The sequence below is a fragment of the Cibotium barometz genome, chromosome 65, assembly GCF_041138505.1.
Source record: "Cibotium barometz isolate CiBa-2024 chromosome 65, ASM4113850v1, whole genome shotgun sequence".
Taxonomy (NCBI): domain Eukaryota; kingdom Viridiplantae; phylum Streptophyta; class Polypodiopsida; order Cyatheales; family Cibotiaceae; genus Cibotium; species Cibotium barometz.
Window position 1 is genome coordinate 28,231,491 of NC_141110.1, and position 23,423 is coordinate 28,254,913.

The 23,423-nt window shown below is 49.6% G+C and overlaps 1 protein-coding gene across 12 annotated transcripts in view; it reads left to right on the forward strand.

Moving 5' to 3' along the window:
• Window positions 1-23,423, forward strand: part of LOC147603131 (6-phosphofructo-2-kinase/fructose-2,6-bisphosphatase-like) — a 235,107-nt gene that overhangs the window by 119,519 nt on the left and 92,165 nt on the right. For all 12 annotated transcript variants that reach the window (XR_015265709.1, XR_015265712.1, XR_015265710.1 and 9 more), the window contains 2 exons: window positions 10,445-10,519; window positions 10,744-10,791. Coding sequence is in view for 4 of the 12 variants with exons in the window: in XM_086797371.1 (XP_086653497.1) it covers window positions 10,445-10,519; window positions 10,744-10,791 (123 nt within the window). In the remaining 8 variants the exon portion in view is untranslated. The remainder of the gene's footprint in view (window positions 1-10,444; window positions 10,520-10,743; window positions 10,792-23,423) is intronic.

A 23,423-nucleotide genomic window follows, 5' to 3' on the forward strand; every position in this document is an offset into this window, starting at 1 on the left:
TACAAAAACCCTCTCCTGCTCATAAGAAGGCAAAGCAGAGATCCAATCAAGGCAGCTAGGGAGACTCTCCCTAGGTGCAAAAAGGTACAAAGATCAGTACAAATAACTGAGAGCTATATCATACAATAGGAGGGGGGAAAAGCCAAACAGGTGGCCTGTAATGCCAGTGGGGGGTTCCCGCGTGTAGTGTATAGAAGGGGCCGCTGTGCCAAGTGGTGTGGAAGGCCTCGCGCCGCAAGATCGCCGCATCTGAGTCGCCCCGGATGCGGTCATACTGTCCGCGCAGGGTGTGGATTAGGTCCTGCCAAATCCCCTGAACAGTCTCTGCTGGTGGCTCCAGTCTCCCCTCAAAGGTCCTGAAACACCGGGCTCTCCAGGTGAACCAGATGGTGAGGCTGTCGAGGAGCTCCCATCGTAAATCCCTCTCTTGTGTCCAGATGGCGGACGAGAAGTCCGGTGAAGGAACAAGGCGAGGCTGGCCCCTAATGAATCTGATGGCCTGGCTGTCGTGCTCCATCTCGTATCCCAGAGCGGGCCCTGAGGATGTCGACCAAGCAGCGGCACCCCACGTATACATGCCCTCTGGAGAGAGGAGGGCAAAATGCACAGCATCCTCAGCCAAATCTCTGCGCCTGTGGATAGTCCCATAGGCAGTGTCTCTGTGTCTCCAAAGGGTGGCCGCATTGGACACAAGCCGCCGAAAGACCACTGTAGACAAGCCAGGTGCCAACTGCAGAGCCCCTGTGGGCAACCAGCCACTGAAAAGTCGAGATCCTGTGTGCCTGTCGACTAGCCCAGAGCCTGGCCCAAAAATCCTCCAGGAACTCCTGTGAGAGTCCCTGTAGCCGCCAATGCTCCGCTGCGGCTGGAGAGACCATCCTCCTCGCAGTCAGAATATGCCTCCCCAACCGAATAGTGTACTGGAAAAAGGTAATGTCTGTGGCCTCGGGGGACGCATAAGGATCATGCCACTCGTACTCGCCAGGGTCCCACTGGAGCCGAGCCAAGGGGCGCGCATCATATGCCCAAATGCGCCAAATTAGAGTCCACATCTGCAGGGTCTGGATCAATATGCCACTTCCGGGAAGCGGCGGCCACTACCCGTATCCTCTGAAAGATGCACTCTGCAACCAAAGGCGACTCCGCCTCCACTCTCTGAAGTCTGCCCTCATCCTGGATCTCATAGTAGAGGCATCTACCATCCTCAATGCAAGCTCTGACAGCAATCAGGATCTCCAACTGTGTAAAGGCTTCCATCCACAGTGGGGCCGTTGGCTCGAAAGGCGTGAACCACTCCTCAGTGAGTGCCTCCTGAATGTCATCCCGCATAATCAGCCCCCCTCTGAAGTGACTCAGCCTCTCCACCTGGACCTCCTATGGGAGACTGCAGAAGGCCTGCCAGTCTCCAAAACTGCGTGCTGGGCCTGTGCCGCCACTGGTCCCCAGGCTAGACAAGGCCGAGAACCTAGCATATGACCCTGCTCAGTGCGTACCGCGGGGCTCCATATGAGCGGCTGTCTGGCCCGCTCCTCATCACAAGTAGGAGGTCTCTGAGAAAGCCCTGGTCTCAGCAGCTCCCAAGCTCGGAGGATGCTCAAGGCAAATCTGTCCTCCCATCCTCTACTGAGGCCTGTCCTCCTCATCTCTATCTAGATCCATCGTATCTCTGGTGCCCAAGTGCCCCCTGCTGGAGGAGCCCTAGCCTGCAGTCGTTGAAAAAGAAGCTCCTTCCAATGCTCAGCGCCGCTTGGAAGCAGCCCCCGAACAATAAGCTTCCCCAATAAGGCTCTACTGTGATCAACTGGTCTATAATATTGACCAGATAAGTCCGTCAGGAGTGCCCTCTCGCCCCGTTTCTTTTTCTCTTCTGTGCTGAGGCTATGAGCATGTGTCTAACAGCAGAGGAGGTTGGTTTGAGAGGACTGCAGCTCCCAGTCCGGGGAGAGGACCTGCTCGATTCTGAGTTTGCTAATGACACGGGATTATTTTTGCATGGCCAGGAGGCCAATCTTCAGAGGGCAGAGCAGTCACTACAGGTTTTTGGTGCTGCTTCGGGAGCATTGATTAATTGGCGCAAGACAGTGGCCTTTTGGATCAGTAGCGCTCCCAACTCTGGCATGGAGCCCAGACCCGCATTTTAGATGGATTCCTCCTGGCACAGCAGTGCGGTATTTGGGATGCCAGATTGGACTTGATTTGTCACCTGAGCAGCAGATCGCCCCGCTTCTTCTGAGTATTCGGAAGAAGCTTTTGTATTGAAGTACAGCTCGGCTATCCTTGGCTGGGAGGGTGGTGGTGACAAATCAGGTGCTTTTAGCGACCATGTGGTACATCGCGTCTTGCTAGATCTTCTCGAGCTCTTGCATCAGCCAGGTACAGAGGCTAATTAGGAACTTTCTTTGGTCTGGGGGGGACGGTCAGCCAGCCCGGGCTAAGGTTGCTTGGGCAGTTATTACTCTTCCGCTAGCCCAGGGGGGCTTGGAAGGCCAAAATGACCTATGAGACCACAAAGGTTACAACAATCGGTGGATCTGATACAATGTCTGTGTAAGAAAAGCTAAAACAATTAAACAACTAACTGAAACTGAAACAACAACTATGAGGAAAAGTAAGGTACTAGGAGCTCCTAATGGATAACATCTGGGAAGGAAAACTCCAGCAACAAAGGTAAGCATCCACTTCCATCGGGGCTATAGCAAACTCTGCCTGGATAATCTGGTGTGGGACTAATGGTTTGCTGTGGATCATACGGGAGAACATCATGACTTGGGGCCAACTCATTGCCAATCCTCATCGAATGAATCTGGCCCCAGAAGGCTGCTCCATACATCAAGGCTGGTGTGAAGAGGGTGTCAAAAAGCCAGCCCTTCGTTGTGGGCTCCTGGAAATGTGCCTAGAAGCACTGCTAATCAAGTAAGCTCAAGGCTGCATATCCCGGCATGTGTTGCGGGAAGCATGGTGAAGCTCAATCTGGACGTGAAGGGGCGAGAGGTATTGAAGACCATTACCTTGGTTTTACCAAGGTTAACAGAGAGGTCCCGTTGAGTGCAAAAGTCCTATAAGTCGTCCAACTGTCTTTGAAGCCCCTTGGCTGAGTGTGATAGGAGGACGATGTCATTCGCATAAAGTAGTATGGGGATGAATATGCCTGCGAGTGTGGGACCAGCCCTGCCTAATCTGTCAATGAAGCTCGAGATCTCATCAATGTAGAGGCCGAAAGAATGGGCGATAGAGGGCAGCCCTGTTTCACTCGAATGGTGTTGGGAATCTCCTATGATGTACCTCCTGGGGCTCTCACTTGTCCTGTGATGGACTCATTGAGGGCGATGATGCTCCAAACCATGTTAGATGGGACTCCCATCTCCTGTAGACGGTGTAGGAGGCGGGGTCGAGGTACAATATCAAAAGCTTTGTGGAAATCCACAAAGCCGCAGTAAATCCTCTGATGTCGTGCTCTACCCTCCTCGATGATGGCACGGAGGGTGAAGATGTGGTCAAGGGTGGAGTAGCTCCTCTAAAAACAGCCTGTCCTGAGGCTCTGCCTCCCTGGCTCTCTGCAAATGAACCGAGCTCCACTGATCCATAGAGTTTGGCCAATGTGTGGCCAATCATGATTGTCCTGTAATTATTAGGACCAAGTGGATCCCCGGATTTGAGGATGGGGGTGATGGTGTTGGTGGACCAAGAGGGTGGAAATCCTTCACAAAGGGCTCTATTGAACATGTAGGCTAGTAGGGGCACCAGGGTATCATCGGCATGCAAGATATACTCGGCAGTGAGTCCCTCATGATCTTGGGCTCGCCGATTGCATAGTCTACGAATGGCCTTGAGGACCATGCCCTTTGTGAAGAAGGTGGAGGTGGTGGGACGGGGATCTGGTGGTGGGGGTAGGGGTGGCTGATGGGGGATATAATAGAGGGAGCGTGCATAGGAGTGCCATGTGTCTAGGCAGGTGATAGGTGTGGGACAACGATGTTCTCTAAGTTTTCTCCAGGCCTCTTTGTAGTTCGGCCCTAAGAAAAGTCGGTATAACTCATCCTCTTTCGGAGCGTAGCACTCCCATTTCTTGCATTGGGTGAGCCGTTGAGAAATCCGTTGCGCTTGGCGCTTCTTGATTTTCCCAATCCGTACCTCATGCTTAAGACGAGAGAAATGAAATGATATATTAACGTCTCTAAGAGGCCATAGTGGCCTATGAGACCAAAACTGAGAGTACATCTGAAGCTGGTGTCTCATCAAAGAGAACAACTAAATGAGACTAAAAAGTACAATAAACTGATTGTCGTACAGTTATAAGAACAGAATTGTAAGACTCCGAGATGATACTGAGCAGAAAATACTGAAAAATGTATATCAAGTAGATCCATGTATGTTGATCAGTTGAAGTGTTGCCCTCTCCTTAGATCAAGTATCTCCGCCATGGGGCTGTCTAGAATGGAGAGGTCGTAGAAGAGAGGTAGGCACCTCCGATGCCGAGCAATAATGGCTCTGATTTGGCGATGGTGAGGATGCCGTGGTCGAGATCCTGGTGGGCGTGACTGACTTGCACGACATAAGATAACTGCTGTATCAGTGGTGACTCCCTGGGAGCGTGGTCGGTGCCCTGATGGCCCAATGGAGGAGGTATCAGGAGGTGTGTGGGCTGGGTTGCTCGTGCTGGTGCCGAAGAAATCTGTCAGGGTCCTTTGTCTAGGTACATCATGGCTCGGCCTCCTGTTTGCCAAGAGGGTCTCTCTGTGTCTCCTGAGCTCAAGTAGAAACAATCCTAGGCATCTCTGATCCTCAAACTCCATGACCCTGCGTAACAGCCCAAAACCCTCTCGGAAGAGGTAGAGATATCTCCCTCGGATCTCATAATAGACTATACATCGGCAAATGTAGTGTTCCTCTGTCTCTACCTCCTGGTAGCATAGCTGACAAATGCGGTCATCCAAGATCTGATGCACATATCGCCCTGTCTCAATCCGCAGCTGGTGTGATGAGGTCTGGATCTGCCCAATGGCACAACGTATCCCATGTGATAGGTGTACATCCATGTATGCTTGGCGGGTGATAAAATCATACAGTGAGAGGTGTAGAAAATGCCCCTGGGCCTCCCAATCTGTCTACATAATCAGAGACCGCATCAATATACAGTCCAAAGAGGGTGGGCGATAACGGGCATCCCTGCTTCACCCCTATCGTGCTGGTCACCCCATCAAATAGTCCGCCTTGAGCTCGGACTCTGCCTGTCTCACTGACTCATACAAAGCATATATCCCCCATTGCATATCCTCGGGTACCTCAATGTCATGCAATCTGCGCATAAGCCTGGCACGTTGTACAGTATCAAAGGCTTTGCGGAAGTCCACAAAGCGGCAGTATATCCTTCTCTTCTGTGCCCTGCCCTCTTCAATAAGTGCCCGAAGTGTCAGTATTTGATCCAAGGTAGTAAATCCTCTCCTGAAGCCAGCATGTCCATGTGCTCGATGACCATGTCTCTCTGCCCATCGGCTCAGCTCCAACTCCGATATAGAGCCATATAATTTGGCCAAGTAATGACCAATCATGATCGTCCTGTAGTTGCCTAGTACCATGGGGTCCCCACTCTTAAAGAGTGGTACAATGATATGCTCTGTCCAGCTTGTCGGGAAACCCTCACAAACTTACGGCCTGGAAATACTCTTGGAAGCTTGGTAAACACTCTAACAAGCTTAGATATGGTGTAGGGAAGGAGGAACTGCAGAAAATACAGCCATTAAGCCTCTTGAAGTGGGTTGTCAGAGGGAAAGTGAGTTGGGGGCCAAGCTGGGATGGACACGTGGCTGGTTGCTCTCTTTGAAGAAAGGGGATAAGGTCTGGGCGGTGGACATTGAGCTTTGTCCACCTCAGGACATCAATGTGTGCCAACACAGGGTTGGTCATAATTTATAAGTGAGTTTTGGTCGCCCAAAACTTAATACAGTGTGTACACACTCACTTATAAATTAATGCTAGTTCCTAAGGCTCAGTTGTGACCAATACTTACCACATAACCATGTCAGCACACAATCTCATGGTTCACGGGCAGGCATCCTCTTACCTGGAACTACACATTGGTCAAGCAAGCATGAAAACCTCATGCAAATTCAATTTGCAGGCAAGCACATAAAGATGCTTTGCAATGCAACATTGGTATGGACAATACCCATTCATGAGACTATACCAAAATAGACGTGGTCTAGGCAAGTACACGAGGTACCAAACCCTATGGAACACCAATCCTCTAGGCATTTCCGGACATGTACACACAAGCACAAGTCCCAACGGAAAGACAAATCCACAGTATCACATGAGTGGCATCAATCCCCTGCATAACAACCACAGATGCTAGTCCAATGTATACACATAATGAGAAAGCACGGGTGGACGAGTTGGGTGGCCAAATGGTGACACCTACCACAAGCAAGGTCAAAATATAGATTCGCCCACACATTTCATGAGAGGGTGTCCCTTGTTTGTAAACTACATGTACAAATCTTGCAAAACAGTTCATAAAATACTTCCAGGCATGGATGTATGATGTGTTATGCACAAAATGTACTGGACAATCTCCCTTTCGTACTTCCAGGCATGGATGTATGATGTGTTATGCACAAAATGTACTAGACAATCTCCCTTTCGTTTAGATTGTAGTTGGTGGTCATTTCGAGTGTACACATTACGTGCCCACGTCAGTTGAAATTCCGTACTCTAAATCTGAGTGTGGACCAAAATCCCTAGCCTATGAGATCCATCCTATCAGTCCTTGGTGTTGACATAAGTCCCCTACCATGAGGTCCTAGTCCACATGACCTGTAGCGTAGACGTAAGTCCTTTGCCATAAGATGTCATGTACACACTGGAGCTCGTCCATAGGTCCAAAGCTCATTCTAAGGTCAACGCATAGAATGCCCAAATAGTGACATTCCCCCAGCTTCTAAATTGTTGACTGCAACTGAAAAGCTTCCAAGTATGCTTCCAAGAGCTGTAGATACTCCTGGAGGTATACCTCATCCATCCGCTTAGCATCCATAGGTGAAGTTTGCCCACCTACTAGCTTACACTCCTTGGAAACACAATCTAATCTAGCTGTTAAACCTCTTCTAGCTCATTCACTTCAGGTGGATCTTCCATAACGGGCTCTTTAGGCTTCAGTCTCACAAATTTGTGCAAGAGTCTTACATGAAATGCATTGTGTATAATCTAGTGATTCGTTAATGCCAACTGAAAAGCCACTTCATTGATCCTCTCAAATGAACTTGAATTGTCCATAATAGCTAGTAGAGAGCTTGGGGCAAATGCCCTCTTTCCCGAAGTTTGGCTTTCTCGAATTTCAGCAATATCCTATTATCCTCTTTGATGTCCAACTACCTTCTACGCAAATTTCAGCCTTTTTACCTAGTCCATGTACCTATTCTTCAAGATTGTGTACCTAATGTTCCAGATTCTGTACCTATTTCACGAGCTCTATTGGTGCTGCCCCAACTTGTTTTGGTTGGCCATGGTGCTAATGTCCAACTTATTCATGGTGCCTACAGTTGTATGGACTGTCCTATACCGGTTTTATAGTTGCCCAAGTTTGTATTTCGCCAGTGTTTTGATTTATGGTAATGTGGAAGTATTATTTGCTTCAACGGAGTTTTTCTCACATATGGCATCTTGAAGACTCGTGGTTATAGGAAGATGAGTACCTTCACGTAAGAGGTGCTTTACACACATTCATGGTATTTTGGGACTTCTTTTGATGGTAGCCTGTGTGTATGGTCAAATGATCGCTGCATATGGAGAATCCGGCATCTCCCATGGGGAGAGTAAGGCTTGTACATGATATTTCTCTCCTTGGTAATAAAATACTCCAAGAGGGGGTTGGCCCACTCCGGACACTATGTGGTGTCAAATGTGCACATCTCTCTTTTACAGTTTTGTGGAATCAAGTGACATATGTTTAAGGTTGTGGCCAATTTAAGTGTTTAATTGCATTAATGGTCAAGTGTTTTATGAAACCCTTCCCCCTTCAGAGTTACAATTTGATGGTTTGCTTCCTATCTATGTTAATGGACGGCAAGCTAAGGATCTTGTGTCTCAGGAAAGGGATGTAAATAAGCCATTACAGGAGTTGGATCAGCCTAGTATTAATGATGAAAATCAGCCTATTGATCAGGGGGAGTATTGATGATGCAGTCAATGATGAAAGGACATAAATACAAGATACATGAACCGTGTATGATTGCTGCAAACATTGCAAGATAGCCACCTTTCAACTCCCATTTCTCATAGAACTAGGGTTGGTTCAAAACATGCTTGTGGGAACTATGTTGATTATGCGTGTGTCAACACATTGTGGGATGATGAGGAGCCTGAAGATGATGTAGAGGAAAATCAGCATTGGATGAGTGCCATGCAACAAGAATATGATTCCATACAACGTAATGACACTTGGGATTAGTTGACTTGCCCATAGGCAAGAAAGAAGCTATTGGCACGAAATGGGTTTTCAAAGTCAAAAGGAAGTCTAATGGTATTTTTGATCGTTACAAGGCCAAACTTGTAACAAAGGGATATGCCTAATAGAAAGGCATTGACTATGTTGAGACTTTTTCTCCCACTTCTAGTATGACTACCATCAGGTGTGTTATTGCTTTGGGGTAGCTTATTTGGGATTGAAAGTGCCAAAATGCCTTTTTGAATGGGTGAGGAAGTATGTCTCGCAACCTAGTCAGAAACATAAAATTTCCAGGTTAAGGCATTATATAGTATTAAACAAGCTCCCAGAGCTTGGTATGAGAAAATCCATACGTACTTGATTGGTCAGGTTTGCAGAATAGCCCAACTGAGAGCACCCTCTATGTTTGAAAGGATGCATGCAAGACAGATCAGCCTTGTTTATGTCTCTACACACGACAACATTGCAGATTTGTTCACCAAGGTACCTAGGGAGAAGTTTGAAGCTTTCTAAAAAGCTTTAGGCTTACTATCTTTTGGAGATTGAGCTACTAGATCTTTGTACATGTTAACATCATCACTTTGGGAGGGGGGAGGGTGGGGTTGTGAGATTTATAGTAGTGACCATGTGAACTAGGTATATTTTTTTCCCCACATGTGAACACACTCTTTTAGAGTGTGTAAAGTGACTTATTTTGTACTTGCACCCTCATCTCATTATTGTGTGCATCCTATTGTTTCACTCTCTCTTCTTCTACCAGTCAACTGTGCTTTGTGTGCCTCGTTGCTAACCTTAAACCTAACAACAGTCACCCAACTGCTGAAGAGTGTGGATCAGACAAGGGAGGAGATGGATTAGAAGCCCGGGCAAGCAAACAAGAAAGGGGCGAACGAAGGAGAAAGAGCTGGCAGGCAGGCCGATGAGGATAGAAGGGGCGGGCGGAAGGAACAGTAGGCGGGGTTGAAGGAACAGGAGGTGGGGCTGCAACAGAGATGGGGCACAGCAAGTAGGCGGGGTTGAAGGAACAGGAGGCTGGGCTGCAACAGAGATCGGGCACAGCAAGTAGGTGGGCGGCGGAATCAGGAGACAGGCGGCAGAACAGGAAGGCAGGTGGAACCAGGAGGCAGGGCAGCTGGCACGGAGGCAACGAGTGAGGATGGAGAGGGCACAAGGAGAAGCGGTGAGGGAGGCCCGCCCGTGGTGTGGGGGGGGGGGGGTGGGGGGGGGAGTGGGTTGGGGGTTGGTGTTGTGTGTTGTGATGGTTGCGTGAGGCCATGGGGCGAAGGCGCGGATGGCGATGGGGTAAGAGCGTGCAAAGGCACCAGCGAGGGCAACACAGAGCGTGTACAGGGGGCTCCTCAACCTCCGCAATCGTTCATCCCATGTCCCCTTCGTTTCTCTCAATGCTATTGGGAATTGCACATTATTTGCATTATTTGTTCAGTTACTCCCCCAGCAGTCATTTTATGTTGAAGACTCCTATATATTGCTGGGACAGTCCACACCATTTCCTTTATTTGCAAGGGAACCAAGGGCATGTGCAGATCAGTAGAGGTCAGACAGACTTTCTTATTGTGTATCTGGGGAAACATTCCTTTTATTTTTCTCTGTGCTACTTGGATCATATGCCATCATCCCATATGTTGAGGAAGCTGGAAGTGCGGCTACCCATCTGGTGGTGGTGCAGACACACTGGTCCATAACGTGCCTGCCACGTTTCTGGAAGGGCGTTAAACCTTCAAAAAGCTTGCAGGAGCTTTCCACCCTACCAGGTTTCCAGGATGCAAGTGAAACTGCACAACAGATTTTTGAAAGTTTGATCACCAATGCCATTGTTACTTGCATCTATAAAAAAAACAGAATTTCTTGAAAGTTTAGTCAGAAGTGGTACTGCTTTGGGGCATGCTTTATTCTTCGTGGCAAAAATAATGTGTTCCTGGTGGTAGTGGTTGGATAATGTTAATCTAGTTTTTAGAGCTTATAGAGTTTCTGTTTTTCCAGGCCTATGAACCAGTTGCAGAGGGTTCATATATCAAAATGATAGACACTGTAGGTGGTGAAGGCGGCCAGCTGCAGGTGTGAACACACATTTAATGTAGATGGACTTTTACAAAGTCCAGCTGTAATGTATCTAGAAAAGTTACTTTCTTTTGAAACTCAGTTATGATGATATAAAAGAAAGGATCCTTGATTCATATTTTTCCCATTGATGCATTAAGACTGAAGTAGAACAAAAGACTACATTTTATTGTTTTCTCTTGTAATTGGAGAAGTGTTGAAATCTGATTGCTTTTCTCCAGATCAACAACATTGGTGGTTATCTTCCTGGGCGAATTGTGTTTTTCTTGGTAAGGCATCTATATTACTTATTCTTTCTCAGATGTGTGTCCCATCAGCATTAACTTCCCAAAAACATAGAATGGAACTTCATTTGAAACGGGAGTTGCATAACTTTTAGATACCAGAGTTTTTGTTTACATAATTATATGTTAATTTAATTTTACTGCAACATAATTGATTCTTGTATAATAATGTGAGGTCCTTTAGTGCAAGTCAAAGAATTGTTATTGATGGTAGATTCAGGTTAACCATTGATGTCTTGTGGAGAAGATATCAATGGTAGATTGTTATTGATGGTAGATTCAGGTTAACCATTGATGTCTTGTGGAGAAGAAAGGGCGAGACAGTGGCCACCCATTTGCCATGGACTTTCCTTGTATCCCACTCTCAGTAGTGTCTGGTATGTCTAAGGGTGTCGGAGCCAAAGATAGATGGCATAAACTAGTGTTGCTTCATGGATCTTGAAAGGCCTTTGATAGTTTCTTTTGGGCACTGGTTGTCACAGACTCTGAGCAGGTCAAGGCCTTAAATAGTCTCTTGGGTGTGCCGGTTGAGACACGTGTGGTTGGAAGTGAAGTATTATGGGCCACAATAAAAGTCTCTAAGTAGGACACATCTGTACAGCGGGTGCAAGACTTAGAGTGGCCCTTTGTGAGCCCTTCTCAGGGACGAGTCAGCAAGGGATCCAATGTAGAGCGTCATGGTCAGGTGCACAAGTCCCGTACATGTTCATGTTTAGGTGTGCATTTCCTGCACATGAAGTCAGTGCACATCCCGCATGGGAAGTCAGTGCATGTCCCACACGTCTTTGTAATCCTCTGGAATGATGTAGAGTGTGTCGGGCATTTTTTAGGCTTCCTGCCTTACGGCCAGCCTTATAGCCTTGCACATGGCAGCCCATGACCCACCACAGGGGGCCAACAAACAAGGGTCACCGTTATCTACCTCAAAAGGGGTAAAAGCTTGAACATTGCCATGGATGCTAGCCAGTCGGCCAACCCATTTCCCAGTCGGCCAGCCCATGTCTTATTTAGTCGGCCAGCAGATTATGCAGCCACCTAACACGTGTGAATAGCGATGACATAAATGCTGTTTTCAGCATGTCGTGAGCATATTAAAAAGGCTGACAACCCCTTCTAGAAACCGACCAGCATGTAGAGGTTCCTATATAAGGTGCCTGTAGTCCCATGCTAAAATTATCTCATATTTTTCTGCAAGTGCCAAGGGTTCAAGGGCCTAGACAAGCCCAATAGGAGCCAAGGGAAAGGTGGAAGGTGAAGATCAAGGGTCATCTTCAAGCTGAGAGTTACCTTAGCCAAGTGAAGGTCTCCTAGGTCAGTTCAGTCCTAGCTATTTACAGCCAGCAGTGAGTCATTCTACTCATTCAATAAAGCGAATACACCATACACGGTGAGGGGCCTTGAGGGCCTTCAGAGGGTATCTGGAACACTGTGTATTGTCTCTGCAATACACTCAAATACGAAAACACACTGCAAGAGAGAGAGAGAGAGAGAGAGAGAGAGAGAGAGAGAGAGAGAGAGAGAGAGAAATGAAATGTTATATTAACGTCTTCAAAAGGCCAAAGTGACGTATGAGACCAAAGTTACAACCATGTGACATCTGATACACTATCTGGAAAAGAAAAGAAAGGACTGAAGGTAAGTATCTAGCCTTGCAATACATCAGTAGGGAGCATCCGGAAGCAGCAACTAGGGAGAGTGGGAAGCTAATGCTACTAGTCAAAATGGGGTACATGAGTACATGGATACATATATACATGAATATGGGGGAGTACAAAAGTGACAGTGAGTACAACAGTATATGGCTGGAGTGGTAATCATCCTAGGAGCTCTAGCATGGGTCTCTGCTGGATGGTCTGGATATCTGCCATAGTGAGATGCCTGGTCGGACGAGCCCGATGCCTTCCTCCGGTGTAGGCACCGTCTCTGATGTAAGGATCCGTGAACCCTCGGGCGTCTAGATCTGCCCAGCTGGATAGCTCTCTCAACTAGAGTCCCACGGAGAGAGAGAGAGAGAGATTAAGCGTCTACTAAAGACCCAATGGGCCTATGAGACCAAAGTGATACAATAATGTCCATGGCATATCTCATCATGGAATGGAAAATAAAACAGAAAGAAAACATAAACATAGCTATCTCACTGGGGTGATACAAAACTGTCCATGGAAACGCATCATGGAATACTAAGAACATGGAAACATGAGAGCAACATCAGCTCCGAGTAGATGGTATACCACTCTCCAAAATATCAAGCATGGGGCTAATGAGTATGGCCGAGAGGTCTCCCTCAACTATGTCACGTGGAAAGGTAGCTCGATGGCGGTGGAGCATGTATTGGCCAGATTCAGCAGTTGATATGGAACTTCTTATGGGCCGGCAATGATGGAAGGCCCGCCAAGGCCAAGGTGGCATGGAGAGTGATTATTTAGGCACGTCGTTGAGGGGGGCTAGGCCTCATTGACCCTGCTATTCAGAGTCGTGCCCTGCTGGGCAAATTGATTGTTAGAGGACTCCTTTCTGGTGGTGAGCCCACACCTCGAGTCTAGGGGGCCCTTGGCCACAAAGCATCAGATGGATCTTCACAAAGATGCGGGCCCGCGGTTTTAGTCCAACGTTTGAGGACAGATTTGCAGCGAGCTTACTCCGAGCTTGGGATCACCTCAAGCCAGCCCTTAGGCAGATAGCTGGAGCATCCTCAGAGGAGCGGATGCGGCAGCCACTCGTCTGGAACCCCTGATTCATTTACCTAGTGGCCACATGTTGGGGGGATGACCTCATGTTTCATGGGGTGCTTTGAGCATAGGACCAGCCAATTCCCTTGGAGATTGCATAGCACACAGGCAGTTACCCTCGGAGATGCAAGAGAGAGACCTGTCAGGAGTCCGAGGTAGAGAGTCGAGATAGGCTCAGCATTGACATCGACTCAGCTATCCCTCAGGAGTGGCTAATGCCTATCCCAGACCCGACTCCCCCAATGTGGCTAGGTGTGTTTACCAGACATGATATTCTCATGGTTGTCCATGGTGCAAATGAGGGCAGTGGTCTACTCACTTTTTCTATTGGACCCCATGGAAGATTAGAGCGATCCGGGCTTCCCTTAGAGGATTTCAGTGGTTTCATCTTTGAGAGGGTGAGGGTGATTGGTTTTCAGGCACTGGAGTGGCACATAGACCCATCACTTGCCAAGGTGGCCAAGGAGAGATTCTGGCAACTATGGATATGGGAGTGCCAACCTCACGCGTCTACAGTGGTACTTCGGAGAGTGGACTTGGCATACCGCGCTAATCGGGAGGAGTCTCTGGATGTCCCCTTCTTTGCATTTACAACACGGCTAGGCCGCAGGAGCCAGATGCCAGAGATTGATGGCACCCCAACAACAGCAGCACATTGGCAGTCACAGGGCCTCTCACAGTGTTTCCTCTCAGATTTTGGAAGAGGCTCTGGGACAACTTTCGGCCTAGAAAGATCACCCTCTTTCTTTGGCTGATGGCTCACAGGAGCTTGGCAGTCGGCACTTGGCTGGCAGTTGGAGGTCGGCCAGCAGCTTGCCCAAGGTGCGGGCACTGTCAGGAGTCTTGGCATCATTGTCTTTGGGATTGCCCAAAGGCTCAATAGATTTTTTTATTTTTATTTTTTCAGAAAGATACTTCTATTAAGTAAGAGAAAAACATACAACAATCACAGCTATAAGCCGGAAGAGAATAGAATCACCCCAATATGTAAGGTGATTTCAACCACTGAGGAGCATCTTGATGCCATGTAAGACCTGTGGTACTAGAGGAAAAGAAGATGCCATGGTTCCATTCCCGCATAAATATCACACGCTTCACCTGCGCAGAACGAGAGGGCCCCTGAATGCGAGCCCAAGTAGCCATAAGAGTGTGGATGATATCACCCCATATAGTACTAATGCACTGAGACCCAAAAATCTGGACACCCTCAATAGCCTCCGTGCATCTAGCTCTCCAGATCTGCCATGCTGTAATACTGGCAATAATCTCCCAAATGGTGTCAATCCTCTGTCTAGGGGGTGTATAATTAGAGTGAGGAACATCCTGCAATAAACCATGCTGGGCAATACCTCTACGAATGAAAAAAACAGAATCTATACCACTGCCCTCATAAAAAAGCTGCGGACCGGATTGGGAAAGCCAAGCAACTGCCCCCAGGTCACATGCATGGCTCGGCCACTCAATTTGCCCATAAGTTGGGCTACAGGACCCCAAATCTGCTGTGCAATGTTGCACCCCCATAGACAATGTTGTACGGACTCAGAATCTGCCGCACATCTAGGACAGGAAGGTGCTACACCGAAAACTGATCTCCACTGATTGGTATGTAAGAATAACCAAAAGAAATGAGAGATCTGGCTCCTTCTGTATGAGTGCCAAAGTGTATGCCAATATCTGCACTGTATCACTGGAGAAATATCATAGCTCTCCCAATGAGGCTTGAGAGTAGGGATCCTATGCATCTGTCGAGCGAGGAGAAGCCTGGCATTCCGAACAGTGAAACTAAAAAAAGGAAGGCTTTTCAAAGGATCGAAGGCATCAATCCACTCCCACTCTCCTGGATCCCACTGAAGATATCTGATAGGACTGCCACAATATAGCCACAAACACCAAGAGCCATGAGTCACTATCTGAGGAGAAGGGTCAATGAACTAGTGCTTCCCCGAGCGACCAACAATCCTCACTGGACTAAGCCTAGTGTTTGGTATGATCTTCTCCATACTACATCTCCTCAATCTCCCACCAGGCATGATAGAATACATGAGGAAATCTGTATCCTCCTGGCCTGGCAGAGCAATGACCTGCAGAGGTATGCCTATCCTCGAAAAAACTCCTAGCCAACTCGGATGATAGTCTCCGTGAAAGGTCCCAGAAAGCCACTCATGCGGAATAGCTACATCAACTAATCAATACGAATGCAAGAGCCCCTAAGATGCTGAGGCACATCGTATCGCATGAGACAAGTGTACATCCATGTAACTGGGTCTGATCACAAAACCATCTGCTGTGAGCTGAAGAAAATGCTCTCTGTAGAAAGCCATCTTCGTGCCCAGCTCCTCAGTAGGCTGTATCCATGTCCTCCTAATGTCCAGCTGAACTGAATCATGATGGATGAGTCTGGTAATCTCTGTCCGTGTGAGAGTGAGAGAGGGTGCCTCCAGAGAATACTGGAAGGGAGGCAATCTATCCATGCTAAAACCATGTGCCTGGAACCAAGATGTCATCTGTCCATACCAACAAGCCGTGTCTCCCTGTAAAGCTAACTGTCGGGAGGACTCCAGGGCAAGGCGTGCATATCTGTCTCGGGGGAGATCCCACAAGCCATGTATGTAGGAGACTGATCTCGTAAGAGCCTCAATCACCAGAGGGGCAGCCGCCAGCTCTGCTCGAATAATCTCATGAGGTACCACGGCCTTGGCTCTAATAATCCTAGCAATCATAGATACCAAAGGCCTCTCCATACCTCTCCACCCACCTGCGCTGTGATGGCCCACTAAAGGTCCCCATATCTGCACTCCATAAAGCATAGCTGATGTCACTAGAGTGTCAAAAAGCCAAAGTTTCGTTCGAGGTTCCTGAAACTGAACCTGCGAACACATCCTCTCCAAACCACCCAGGGCTACATGTGCTCTAGTCAATCTAGTCTCTGATGCTCTCCTCATCGAAAACACTGGCCCACTGAATACTACCCCAAGATATGTATATGCATCTGTATACTCCACAATCTCCTGCCCATATGTAAATGTGGAAGCTGATCGCCTAACCCACTGTGGCGTGGTGTTAAACACCATAACCTTGGTTTTGCCAAGGTTGACAGACAATCCACTATCATGTGCAAACTCATGTAAAGCATCCAGATGATGTTGCATACCCTCAGGGGAGTCAAAGATCAACACAATATCATCAGCATATAACAATAGTGGGATCCATGTACCTGCTAGCTGGGCTCCTCTGTCCCCCAATCTCTCAATGTAGTCACAAGCCTCATCCACATACATACCAAACAATGAAGGAGATAACGGGGAGAGAGAGAGAGAGAGAGAGAGAGAGAGAGAGAGAGAGACAGAGAGTTTTATTAACGTCTTCAAAAGACCACTATGAGCCTATGAGACAAAAAGGTGCTACAAAGTATCCAAGTGTAACATTGATCCTGGTAAAACGGAAAAATAAACCACTAGAAAAAGACTACTAACTACAAATACAAGTAGCATCCTCAGGAATACAATAGCACGATGACCCAAGGTCCAAGGAACATCAGGCTAGGGTGGCTGGTGGAGAGGTCTCATCATCATCCTCAGGAACTGTGTAAAGGGCATCAATGTCCACATGTCCTGTGTGGGCATCTCTGTATCACCGAAGCATCTCTTGACTTGGAGCTGACGGGCGGAGCTAAAATGGTAGAGCTGATCCATGTACAAAGAGCATAGGCTCGCATATCATCCTAAGATATCCGGCATGGGGCGTTGCAACATGGCACTCAGAGTGGTAAAGCTAAGCCAGCGTGAGGGAGTCCTGTGATGGTGTAAAATGATGGCCCTGATCCTCCTTGGTGACGCGGGCGTGGGTGGGGGCCTCCAGGTCGAGGTCCAAGCTCAATGGTGTTTGATGCCATGTAGACCTGAGCTTCGGGAGCATTGAAATAGTATTGCTTCGGCGGTTGATGCATTAGATTGTCCCCCAGTGTTTGTAACTAGCCCACTAGTGTCTTTATGTTGCTCATAAACCACTTGCATGTCAATGTGCATGTAAAATCATAACGGCTTGAAGACCTCGAAGAAGTATGCCATCGTCCAGTAACTTTGTAGAAATGGACTGGCTTCAAGATTTCCATGAGCTAATCAATTGCATAAAGGAGTTGCAATAGTAACCTTACGCATCATCCTCATAAGGTGTGAAGCTCTTAATGGCCAGCCATAATCTCTCAGCATGCCTACCATCTTTCTTTAACAAAAACGCCACATGTGCTAGCCTCTTAGGAGACCTTTCCCCCCCCCCCCCCCCCCCCCCCCCCCCCCCCCCCCCCCCCCCGAGAAAAGATCCTTTCATTAGTTATAAAAAAACGCCCACTAGGCTACAAAACCCTCTCCTGCTCATAAGAAGGCAGAGCAGAGATCCAATCAAGGCAGCTAGGGAGACTCTCCCTAGGTGCAAAAAAGTACAAATAACTGAGAGGCTATATCATACAATAGGAGGGGGGAAAATCCAAACAGGTGGCCTGTAGTGCCAGTGGGGGGTACCCGCGTGTAGAGTATAGAAAGGGCCGCTGCGCCAAGTGGTGTGGAAGGCCTGGCGCCGCAAGATCGCTCGATCCGAGTCGCCCCGGATGCGGTCATACTGTCCTCGTTGCAGGGTGTGAATCAACTCCTGCCAGATAGCCCGAATAGTCTCTGCTGGTGGCTCCAGTCTCCCCTCAAAGGCCCTGAAACAACGGGCTCTCCAGGTGAACCATATGGTGAGGCTACTGAGGAGCTCCCATCGTAAATCTCTCTCCTCTGTCCAGTGGGCTGTCGAGAAATCCGGTGCAGGAACAAGGCGAGGCTGGCCCCTAATGAATCTGATAGCCTGGCTGGCCTGCTCCGTCTCGTATCCCAGAGCAGGCCTTGACGAAGTCGACCAAGCAATGGCTCCCCACGTATACATGCCCTTTGGAGAGAGGGGGGCCAAAATGCGCAGCATCCTCAGCCAAATCTGTTGCGCTTGTGGACAGTCCCATAGGCAATGTCTCTGTGTCTCCAATGGGTGGCCGCATCGGACGCAGGCCAGCGGAAGGCCACTGTAGACAAGCCAGGTGCCAACTGCAGAGCCCCTGTGGGCAACCAGCCACTGGAAAGCCAAGATCCTGCGTGCCTATCGGCTAGCCCAGAGGCTTGTGCAAAAATCCTCCAGGAACTCCTATGAGAGTCCCTGTAGCCGCCAATGCTCCGATGATGCAGCCGGAGAGACCATCCTCCTCGCAGTCAAAATATGCTTCCCCAACCGAACAGTGTACTGGAAAAAGGTGGTCTCTGTGACCTCGGGGGACGCATTAAGGATCATGCCACTCGTACTCGCCAGGGTCCCACTGGAGCCGGGCCAAGGGGCGCGCAGCATATGCCCATATGCGCCAATTAGAGTCCACATCTGCAGGGTCTGGATCAATATGCCACTTCCGAGAAGCGGCGGCCACTACCCGTATCCTCTGAAAGATGCACACTGCAACCAAAGGCGACTCCGCCTCCACTCTCTGAAGTCTGCCCTCATCCTGTATCTAATAGTAGAGGCATCTACCATCCTCAGTGCAAGCTCTGACAGCAATCAGGATCTCCAACTGTGTAAAGGCTCCCATCCACCGTGGGGCCGCTAGCTCGAAAGGCATGAACCACTCCTCAGTGAGTGCCTCCTGAATGTCATCCCTCATAATCAGCCCCCCTCTGAAGTCACTCAGCCTCTCCGCCTGGATCTCCTCCGGGAGACTGCAAAAGGCCTGCCAATCTCCAAAACTGCGTGCTGGGATTGCCGCCAATGGTCCCCAGGCTAGACGAGGCCGAGAACCGAGCATATGACCCTGCTCTGTGCATAGCGCGGGGCTCCCGATGAGCGGCTGTCTAGCCCGCTCCTCATCACAAGTGGGAGGTCTCTGAGAAAGCCCCGGTCTCAGCAGCTCCCAAGCTCGCAGGATGCTCAAGGCAAATCTGTCCTCCCATCCTCTACTGAGGCCTGTCCTCCTCATCTCTATGAAGATCCATCGTATCTCTGGTGCCCAAGTTCCCTCTGCTGGGGGAGCTTTAGCCTGCAGCCGCCGCTGAAAAAGAAGCTCCTTCCAAGGCTCAGCGCCCAGAAGCAGCCCCCGAACAATAAGCTTCCCCAACAAGGCTCTACTCTGATCAGCTGGATCTATAATGCCCAAGCCCCCCTGGGCCAGCGGAAGAGTAATAACTGTCCAAGCAACCTTAGCCCAAGCCGGCTGACCATCCCGCCCAGACCAAAGAAAGATCCTGATCAGCCTCTGATAAGCTTCCCCAACAAGGCTCTACTCTGATCAGCTGGATCTATAATGCCCAAGCCCCCCTGGGCCAGCGGAAGAGTAATAACTGTCCAAGCAACCTTAGAACGAGCCGGCTGACAATCCCGCCCAGACCAAAGAAAGATCCTGATCAGCCTCTGTACCTGGCTGATGCAAGAGCTCGAGAAGATCCAGCAAGACGTGATGTACCACATAGTCGCTAAAAGCACCTGATTTATGACCACCACCCTCCCAGCCAAGGATAGCCGAGTTGTACTCTAATATAAAAGCTTCTTCCGAATGCTCAGAAGAAGCGAGACGATCTGCTGCTCAGGTGACAAATCAAGTCCAATCTGGCATCCCAGATACCGCACTGTTGTGCCAGGAGGAATCCATCTAAAACCCGGGTCTGGGCTCCATGCCGGAGCGGGAACAATCCCGTGTCATCAGCAAACTCAGAATCGAGCAAGTCCTCACCCCAGACTGGAAGCTGGAGTCCTCTCAAACCAACCTCCTCTGCTGTCAGATACATGCTCATAGCCTCTGCAAAGAAAAGAAAAAGAAACGGGGCGAGAGGGCATCCCTGACGGACTGATCTGGTCAACTCAAAACTCGGCCCCCATCCTCTTGCCACCATCAACACCTGGCTACGAGCTGTGGAATATAGAGCCGCCACTCCTCGAATCTAGTCTGGCTCAAAATCCATGTGAAGCATCGTGCCCTCTAGGAAACCCCAATCGACTCTATCGTATGCCTTCTCAAAATCGAGAAGCATCACGACCAAGTCCTCACCAAGAAATCCAGCTCGGGCCGTCGCCTCCCAAAAGGTGAAAATGTTGTCAAGGATACTGCGCTCCTTGACGAATCCTGTCTGGGTAGCATGAATCAACTCCCCAAGGAAGGGCTGGATCCTCAAACTCAAGGCCTTTGCTAGGACCTTGTAGACAGTATTGAGGATCGTAATAGGCCTCCAATGCTGAATATCATCTGACACTCCGTCCCCCTTGGGGATAAGAAAGATCAAGCCCTCTGAAAAACTCTGTGGCATCACCCCAGTGTCCAAAACATACTAAAAGCCCCTGTGGAGGCCTGGCCCCAAAAGGTCCCAATAGCGCATAAAAAAGGCAGGTGTCAATCCGTCCTCCCCAGGGCAACTATGACGCGGAAGGACCCTCAAAGCCTCAACAAGCTCATCCTCTGAAAGGGGCTCACCCAAAACTGTTCGCATACGATCTGTGACCCTCCTCTGCAGATGGGCCCACACAGTCTGTCTGCAAGCATCACGTGCCTCCGTCTGGCTCCGCTGAAAGCAGGTCTCTATAGAACTCAGTGGCAATAGCTCTAATGTCCCCGGGCTCAGTGCCTAACGATCCGTCCTGTCTCTTGAGCTGGCGTACTCCTGCCCGAGCATGGCAGGGTCCGGTGATCTCAAAAAACTCCCCAGTCACTCTATCACCAAGCCACTGAGAGGCCTGGCGATGATAGTAGAACTCGTGTCTCTGCTCCTCTCCCTCTCTAACCTCCTGGCGTGCCTGGCTTAGCTGGGACGCTACCCACTCGCATGTAGGCAGCTGCTCCTGAAGACGTCTCAAGGCTACGTCTCAAGTGACATTGCGCTGTCATGTCTCTCCCAGCCGTGTCAAGGCTGTAGCGTGCAAAAAAGAGCTGAGCTCGATGAGTCGTTGGGCACACTGGCCTGCTGCATCCAGGTCAGAGATCTGGCTATCATGCCATATGCTCTCAATGTCCTCAGAAAGACTGGGATCTGTAAATATCCTCTCTGGGATCCTCAACTGCAAGCTGGTCTCCCGTGTCCTCTCCTCCAGTGTCAAAATAACTGGCGCATGGTCTGAAAAAGAGGTGCCAACGAGAATGCCAACGGAGCCACCACGCTCCCCAAACCTGTGGCCCACATAGAAGCGATCAATCCGTGATAGATTACTCCCTCCCTGCCGGCGATCCGACCGAGAAAAACTAAGACTGTCCTGAAAACGGGAGAAAGCCTCATGCTGCCATGCATCAGTGATCCATAGTGTCGTACAAAATCACTCCCAAGCTACAAGCTCCGTGCCGTGCACTGTAAAATGACTGCCTCTCACCCTATCAGCCGGGTCCTCAAGCATGTTGAAGTCTCCCCCGACACACCAATGTGCGGCCTCGGGCAATGCATCTGTAACAACGGTCGAGAACTGTGCTCTAGCACTAGCATGGTTGGACGCATAGACATTGAGCACACCAAAGTGCTCATCGTGCATCCTCAGAATAACATACTGCGCTCTACCAAGTACAATGACCCCGCGATCCACAATGGCCTGCCGCCATACATCCGGAATGACCATACATACTCCTCCCTGGCCACCCAAGGGGCCAAAACCTGCAGACCAAAATGTGTCCCAATTACCAGGCATCACTGAATCATATCTCCGAATCCTGCTCTCACTCAAATGGTGCTCCTGCATCATCAGAATATCAATACTGCCCCCAACCAGGCATCTCTGAAGCTCCTGCCTCAAGCAACCACGATAACGTACATAGTGTGCGCCGCCAAGGCCCTGTACGTTCCATGAGATGATCCTCATGGATGACCTGTTGAGGTGGGAGGCTGTCTCAGCCATATGGCGGGCCTTCGCAAGCGGCTTGGATGGAGAGTAATCCCCATCCGAGCGGCTACGAATCTGCCCACCCGGTGTGCTGCAAGAGTCTCGGACCAGGCGCCAGTGGCTGTGTCCCATAGCGACTGCCTCCTGCTCAGAGAGAGAAACATCATGTATGCATACATAGCCAGGGTCTCGTGCTAGGTCTGCCACTATGCGAACCACCAAATGTCGATTCCCGAAGGCATCCACACTCCCGATATCAAAGAAATGTGCCAACTCCCAGAGTCTGCCTATCACGTCTGTCATCTCCAAATCGCTCACATGGTGAGGAAACTCAACTGCCTGAGTCTTCAAAATACTAAGAGCGAGATCCAGAGTCCACTCCCGATCGCTAGTGCCGCAGAGAGGGAAGGAGAAGGCCACCGCTGAATCAAGTGCCTCCTCCCCTCGGGCTGGAGGTATCACCACATGAACTCTGATGGGTGGTGGCTCATGGGGGCCCTCCGCTCCAAAAAGGCGTGTGAAGGAGTAGTCGAAAGCCTCCGAGCGCTGTCTAGTGTCGAGACTACTCAGCCGACTGCGGATAGAGGATATCCGTGAAGCACAAATCGGCATGGTAGGTCTCCTGTGCGGTGCTCGAGCAAGGTCGGTGCTCAGTGCCCGCCGGACTGCAGGTGAGCGCCAGGGTACTGCCACCCACTGCCTCCCGGGGAGTTGAGGCGAGCGGAGGGGGAGGAGGTGGGGAAGGAGCCGCTGAAAAAGCAGGAGCAGGAACGGGAGGAGGCGAAGTGGAAGCGAGGCGGGAGGGGGGGACGGGGGGGGGGTGGTGGCGAAGGGGAGGGAGTTGGCATCTCCTAATCCATAGTCTGCGCTGGTGCATAACCAGTAAGTGGGGGAAAAGTCTAAGGATGAGAAGGAGAGGAGACTCTCTGAAAGGCAAGGCAAAGTCAAGCAATCTGATGTGAGCGAAGTTGTGTGCGAGTGTCAGGTTGGGTACAAGGCTCGTGTAACAACAAACAATCTGACTGT